The 8,082-nt window shown below is 30.9% G+C and overlaps 1 protein-coding gene across 1 annotated transcript in view; it reads right to left on the minus strand.

Moving 5' to 3' along the window:
• Positions 1-3,456, minus strand: part of LOC107637398 (F-box/kelch-repeat protein At3g23880-like) — a 5,144-nt gene extending 1,688 nt beyond the window's left edge. The window contains 1 exon segment of the mRNA XM_016340817.2: positions 2,182-3,456. Within this exon segment, the coding sequence (XP_016196303.2) occupies positions 2,182-3,361 (1,180 nt within the window). The 5' untranslated portion in view covers positions 3,362-3,456.

Raw genomic sequence — 8,082 nt, forward strand, 5'->3', positions numbered from 1 at the left:
TTAAATAATAACATGAATAAAATAAAAACATATAAGAAATCAAACATATTATATGTACAATTTAAATTTAGTAAATAAATAATAATAATAATAAATCATATTTTGTGGTTTAGATTAGATTAGATCGATTTTAAAAAGTATATCTAATATTCAATTCAATTCATATAATTTGTCAAAAATAAAATTCAACCTGATCTAAATTAATTCAGTTTTGATCTATTTTCAGTTTTGATTAAATTAGGTGATTGATTTTGTTTTGAATTTGAATACTCCTATTAAAAAGCATTCCTAATTTCCTACTATTGACTTTGAAACTGCTTGCAAGATTTGTTCATTCAACAAGAATATATAACTACAAAACACCTTTGTCTCTTGTTCATAATTTCATTTCTCTGTTACCCATCAATTTAAATAGTTTTTTTATGGGCATGAATAATGGGTTTTTTTAGGATTTAGTTTTAAAATTGAAAACAAGATCTATTATAATAGTAATAGCTTTTTTTTTATCCAAAAAGGTGTGTATCTCTTGATTGTAATATAAGATGTAATTTTTTTTTTTAATTTTTGAACTGAATAATTATGCTATTGATGTTCTTGACATGGATTTTTTTATGCTTTCTTCTTTTTTTTTTTACACCTATTATTTTGCTACTTCAATATTACAGATATAAAACTTGAGAATCAATAAAAATTTGCAGCGATAAAGATATCACTAATTAGTAATATAAATTGCTTTGCAAAATAGAGATCAAATAATTTATTATAAACTCTAAAAGTGTTATGTAATATTCGAGATTCAATTAGAGATCAAATAATTTATTATATGCAACATAATTAGTTGTGCAGTTGTTTATTTATGTTTTATGTAAATTATAATAACTATATTTTTTTAAAATTAATTTTAATATTATTATCAAATTTGTACTCCAAATAAATGAAAATAACTTTTATCTTAATTTTCATTAATATGCATACACTATGTTCACACATCATTTTATATACATGTGCTAACTACTATAATAATGCACAAAAAATCTAATCCTCTAATCACCTTATCATACATGTGAATTTGCACAGCACATAATGTTATTTATCTTGTACTTTCTATAGTTTTTATATAAATAGATGGTTAAATTAGTAGTCCTCCCGAAAAAAATGGGACTAAACTGAAATTTTTTGAAAATGAATTTGATTAAAAAAAATTTTAAAAGACTAAATTAGAGATGGCATAATTTTCAAAAATCAATTTAATATTTGCTCATTTGTATATATTTAAATTTAAAATTTGTATATAAGAATATTTATTCTTCACAAAAGTGATATAAACAATGATACAAATTTTGTCAATTTTAATAATTTTACATTCTTACCGGATTTTGGTTAACATCATTCAAACTTTAATATTTGTTTTTTAAATTACGTCTGATAAAAAGTATCTAAACACAAATTATATTGATGTGAATCTAATTTTGATCAAAATTAGTTTTGATAAAATTTAATTCTAACACACACTATTTAAAAATAGGCGAAGACTCGAATACATTTGCCGTAAAATTCTCAGTGCTCCTTCTTCTCTTTCCTTGTTTGACTTCATTGTGATCATCTTCGCCTAACTTATTTTTTATGATAATTTTTAAATATTTAATAATTTTTTATTTTTATATTTTTAAAATTAAATATTAATTTTTAATTTTTTTTATAAGTTAGACAAATACTTTTAGATACCATAACAATCACCTATTTTTTTTAGGGAGAAAAGCCCTCATATTCATAGTAGACATTCTAAGAAAACTTAACCCTAAAACTATGCCAGTCATTAAACTCACAGCAAAATCATCCTTCTATAATCCCAAGCATGATCCATTTTCTTCACCAAAAACAAAAAAAATGTAATGCATCACATCAATTACTTTTGAAAGATAGGGAGCAAGACATCAATTAACTTATTAGGAATAAAATGATGCAAATTAAATTAGAGGAATGCTAGGGGCCAACAACTTTTGTAATTTGTTGCCATCAATGATGGTTTTAATAGTGTGAGATTGGTGTGAGATTTTATCCAATAGCTCACTTTTCTTTGCTGGTGACATGCTGGATAGAATTTAACAAAGTTGCTGCCTCCTAACTTTTCCATTAAATTAAGTACAAACAATGAGAGAATAGTTATTACTTATTACATACCTTCTCTCTTCTTTTTCTTCTTCTCACTAGGAAGTGGCATGAAACTCTGTGTATACATAATGCTTTTATGATCTTCATAAGTATGATAACCAACGTGCACTCCTGATGCATAGGACAACTCTCTTTCAACATTGGCTCTCGCTTTCATGAGACTGCTGTTACCGCTCAATCCAACAAGATTACCATCACTGGAGACGCATAGAGGCTGAAATAAACCTTTTGGATTCTTATACAGAGTCCAAGATTTATGCACTTTATATTCTTTCATGATCCATATCTTACCATGGATGCTACTTTTCACTGTGAAATACAAGGCTAGACACCCTCCCAAAACCATCATCTTTGCATGGTAAGAAATCACATCCTTTTCTGGCTTAGATATAACTGAAAATCTCTTTTTTGTGATATCAAAGACAAGAATTTTATCATCATTAATATCTTCAGGCAACCAATGAAGAGCCCCATTGAAGAACAACCCAGGATCTCGCCTCCTAGTGGTGTTGTTGGGAAGTGCAACATCAAAGCTCTTCCATGAATGGCTTCGCAGTGAATAGAAATCAAAGTGGTTCTCCTCTTTCTTATCCTTCCAAGCTGCAATTACCAAGTAGTCATCTTTTGATTCATCGTACCCAAACCCGGAAAGAAGAGTGATCCGAAGAGGCTTTAAACAATTCCAAGTCTTCTCAAGAGGATAAGAATTCCTAACAATGTGACGATAATACGAAAACACTTTGTAGGAACCGGTTGTTGGGTTCCATACGGTAAGCGAATAAGGCTCTCTGTGTAAACAAACCAAGCCATTGCAGGAACCGATTAAATGAACCCTAGGATGAATTTTCCTCTTCATAGGAGAGAATGGGAGAGATATAGATCCCATGGCTGAATCGGAATTGAGGTGAAAGACTGAGTCAAGGTCCACGATTTCAGCGTATGCATGGAAATCGAGGACGAAGAGGCATCTGCGGGTGGAAAAGCGAGAGTTTTGAAGATGAAATTTTGCGAAGGAGCGATCGTAGATGATAGTTTGCCATTGCTTGGAAACGCAGCTGAGATTCCCAAGTTGTTTGATCGAAAGCCTAAGGAGAATTTCTCGAATCAGCTCCATCGGAAGGTCATTGAAGCCATTGCTGATGTGATCTTGATTTTCGGAACAGTTCTCCGTGTTCTTCCTCTTCGCCATGGTAATTGCTTGAGTCTCACGACTGGAACGCAGTTTCAGCTTCTTGGTTTTGACTTTTGACTTTTCGGTGTTTCAGTTTAAGCAGCTTTATATAAAGTAGGTTTAGTTAAAGTAAGTTTAGTTACAAAGTTCCAAGATTTGATATTTGAAATTCAAAATAATGGATTGGATCCTTTTTAAATTTTTTTTTATTAATTAAAAAATATCAAGTTTATTGTATTCGATCTTGACTAAACAAAATTTGAAAACCTAATTTTGTTTTTCTATTTACTTTCATAATCCATGTAATCCATGAAAAATGCTAATGTGCTTTAATTCGAATGACTTAAGAATTCTAAAGGTTGATTTATTAAAGTTTTTATTTTTTAAAATCAATTCATTAAAGTCAGATTTTAAATGATATTATGGTATCTTTTTAATTTTACTACTAACATGTATCATATGTTACTTTTTCATTGCAATTAGAATTAAATTTTTTCTTCCAAAATTAAGAAATTTTCTTCTCATTCTTACTAATTTTACAATAAAAATGCGCCACATGTCACTCTCTCATTGTAATTGAAATTAAATCTTTCCCTCCAAAACTAAAGAATTCTTCCCTCCTTTCTACTAATTTTACAACCAAAATGTGACACATGTCACTCCCTCGTTGCAATTGAAATCAAATCTTTCCCTCCAAAATTAAAGAGTTCTCCCCTCATGGCCCCCTCTTCTTTTTTCTATCTCTTTCATTCCTTCAACCACTCTATCTCTTTTATATATCATTATCAATATCAATGACTAATTGCTAATTTGACAATCAAAATATACAACATGATATTCTTTAATTGTATTAAAATTAAAATTGAAATATACCTATATTATGTATCATATATTATTATCTAATTTAATAATCAAATGTGTCACATGACACTCTCTTATTAAAATTGAGAAAAATATTTTTCTCCAAAATTAATAAACTCTCTTTCTAAATTATCTCATCTACCTCTCTCTATTTTTCTATTTTTCTCTACCATTTTTACTCTATATATATTTTATATCAGTAATTTAACAAATTTTCACTCTCACTCTCATTATTCATCTTTATCTTCTCTCATTCTCTATTTTTCTACCTTTCTATTCTACAAAAAATAAAATTAACAAAATAATATAATTCAAGTAAATAGAATTTTTGATTTAACACAAGAAATTTTTTTTTTTTTGACAGCGTATCCAATAAAACTGAAAAAAGGAAATTAGAAATCCTATTTTTTCTCTCTCTTTATTTTCATAATCCATATAATCCATAAAAATGCTAATGAGCTTTAATTTGATGGTTTAAGAACTCATTATCAAATTCGGTTTGGACCGATGAGTTCAACCAAAAAATTAGTGATCTGGATTTTAAATTGATCCCGTTTAAGTTAAAGATTGTTCTGACTGTCAAATCGATCAATGTAAAAGGTGGAAGCGATCTCGGTAAATGCATCACTAAATTGAGCATACGATCTTTTTTTTAAACACAAAACTCAATACAATAAAAAATAAATAAATAAATAAACCAAAGATTATATAAATTAGTAGCAATTTTAATTTCCATGTTATCTCTCACATAACTATCAACAAAAAAAGTCAGTTAGATTTTACTCTCTATAACTTTTTTTATAAATATTATTATTATTATTATTAAATTATATTTATTTGGCCGAAGCCATTAAGAAAACATGAAGCCAAACGTGGCTTGTATTATATTATTACAATATTATACTATTATTTATTTATAACATGACACATGCTCCCTTTATATATATAACCAAATGAAAGAATTAAAAACGTGGCTTATGTGCTTTTGTGCATATATATATAATTATATATAGTTGAATTATAGGGTACAGATTCAAATATATGACGCATGCTGTGTCTGTTAGAGAAATGACATAAGAAAGAGAAAATGTTAATTAACTTTTAATGTATATAATGGATTTGTTATTTTATTAGGGTAAAAATAAGAGACAATTACACTAGACAAATAATAGAATTGTACTATTATCGTTTGTTGACCTTTCTTTAGTTTATACTTTATATTTTTTTTTCAAGTTGAATTTGAATTTTAATATCATACCCATAGGCAATAGCTATTGTTTTTAGTAAGAAAATTTATAACTAATCTAAACTATGATGTAAAATACACTAAGGCACTCAATGAGAAAGAAGGAATCAACAGCGAAAATTGGAAGGAGCATTGAGCAGAACCAGAATCCTTGAAGATTCAAACCATGGATCGCGACTCAGCATCCTCAGGCAACTCAGCATCGTCATTTTCGCCAATTGACGTTCAAACGCTCGCGAATCTGGTGAATCAGATCAATATCTTGCAAAGTCATAACAGAACAGCGATGAATCCATCTCTGGATCCTACAAGTCCGTATTTCCTTCATCCTGGAGAAAGTCCAGGTACACCATTAATCTCTACAATTCTTGGAACGAACAACTATCATCTTTGGGAAAGAGCGATGTGGCGTGCGTTGAGATCGAAGAACAAAGTAAAATTCATAGATGGCTCAATTGAGAAACCAGAAAGTAGTGATTCTTTGTTTGAAGCGTGGGAAAGGTGCAATACCTATGTGATTTCATGGATAAGCCTATCTTTGAGTTCAGAAATTGCTCAAAGTGTGCTATGGATCGATTCAGCCATGGAGCTTTGGAAGGAGCTACAACACAGGTATCAACAAGGTGATATCTTCAGAATTGCTGAGCTAGAAGAAGAGTTATTCGCTGTGAAGCAAGGTGATCTCTCGATCACGGGATACTACACGAAATTGAAAAGAATTTGGGAAGAATTGGATAACTATCGCCCAATCCCTCAGTGCTCTCACTGTAGAGGAAGATGCAATTGTGAATACAGCGTGGTTAGAGGATACAAAGAGGATTCTTGTGTCGTGAGGCTCCTAAGGGGGATGAATGAACAATTCTCCACTGCGAGATCGCAGCTCATGATGACAAAGCCACTGCCAGGTATAGATGAAGCGTTTTCTTTGTTGCTGCAACAAGAAAGGCAACTGAACGCGGGTGAGATGGTAGAAGACAGCATTTTAATGGCAAATTCTGGAGGTTTTAGAGGAAGAGGCAGAGGCAGATCAGGAATTGGAAGAGGAAATCCTGGAAGAGGTGGAAGAAACTCAAGGTACTGCACATTCTGTGGCAAGAATGGTCATTTGGTGGATGTTTGTTATAGGAAACATGGATTTCCCCCACACTTGAAAAATGGAGGCAGTGGGAATGCAATCAATAATGTGATAGCTGATGAGAGCAGTGATGAAATCAGCAATGAAATCCAAAAGGATAGTGAAGCAAATTCGAAGTTTGATTTTAATTCGAATTGGCACTTACATCAACTAGATGTAAATACGGCCTTCTTACATGGTGATCTTTCGGAGAAAGTTTACATGAAACATCCACCCGTGTTGAATGTTTCTTCACCAAACATGGTGTGTAGGTTGGACAGATCTCTTTATGGCCTAAAACAGGCAAGCAGGCAGTGGAATTCAAAGTTGTGTGATGCTCTAAGAGCAGTTGGCTTCCAACAATCCAGAAATGATTACAGCCTGTTCACTAAAGATTCAAAAGGAGGATTCACTGTTATTTTAGTCTATGTTGACGATTTGATTGTAACAGGGACAGATTTAACGGAGATTGAATTCATCAAGCATCACTTGCATGAGCTATTCAAAATCAAGGACCTGGGAGAGCTTAAATTCTTCTTGGGGTTGGAGGTGGCTCGATGCAGGAGGGGCATCACTGTATGTCAGAGAAAATATTGCATCGACCTTCTCAAAGAGTATGGGTTACTCGAAGCCAAAACAGTTTCGACACCTATGGACTACACAATGCCATTGTCAAAGAATTCTGGAACTCCATTAAGCTCAACTTCAGAATACAGGAAGTTAGTTGGAAAACTGTTGTACTTGACCAACACCAGACCGGAGATTGGATATGCAGTTGGAAAACTCAGTCAATTCTTGGATTGTGCCACAGATAAACACTTTGAAGCTGCCATTAGAGTATTAAGGTATCTCAAGGGAGCACCAGCACTTGGGTTGATGTTCTCAGCTCATTCAGACTTAGAGCCAGCGGGATACTCAGAAAAATTGGTTTACAAAAATAAAATATTTTGTAAAGAAAATATATATATATATATATATATATATATATATATATATATATATATATATATTATTTTACCGCCATATAGCTATAGATTATTTTATCTACTAGTATATTACATTAGGAAAAGAAAAAAGAAAATAAACTTGAGTCGATAGTCCAAACGAAGAAAGTCATAATCGTTGTATTGCTTGAAAAATTTGGTGCGTCCAGCTATTAAGAAAAAGAAAGTGTAATTAGTAACAGTTTTAACGGCGTCAACTATTTTTAAAAGGAGTTAGTAATTAACATTTAACAATCTGCAAATATTTGTACTGTACTATAATTACAGCTTTCGCATTTGCATTAGAATTTAGTTTAATAGAAAAAAAAGGACACGTATCACTAATTTTAAGGGTTAAATATGGTTTTGATTCCAAAAATTTTGCACCAGAATCGAAACTGTCCCTCTTCTAATTTTCGATTTAGAATCGTCCTTAACTTTTTTTTTCATATTAGAATCATCATTTTTATTTAAATTTTTAATTTAATTCCTAAACTATCCCTATTCCTATTTTAATAATAAGTTATAAATAAAA

The sequence above is a fragment of the Arachis ipaensis genome, chromosome B04, assembly GCF_000816755.2.
Source record: "Arachis ipaensis cultivar K30076 chromosome B04, Araip1.1, whole genome shotgun sequence".
Taxonomy (NCBI): domain Eukaryota; kingdom Viridiplantae; phylum Streptophyta; class Magnoliopsida; order Fabales; family Fabaceae; genus Arachis; species Arachis ipaensis.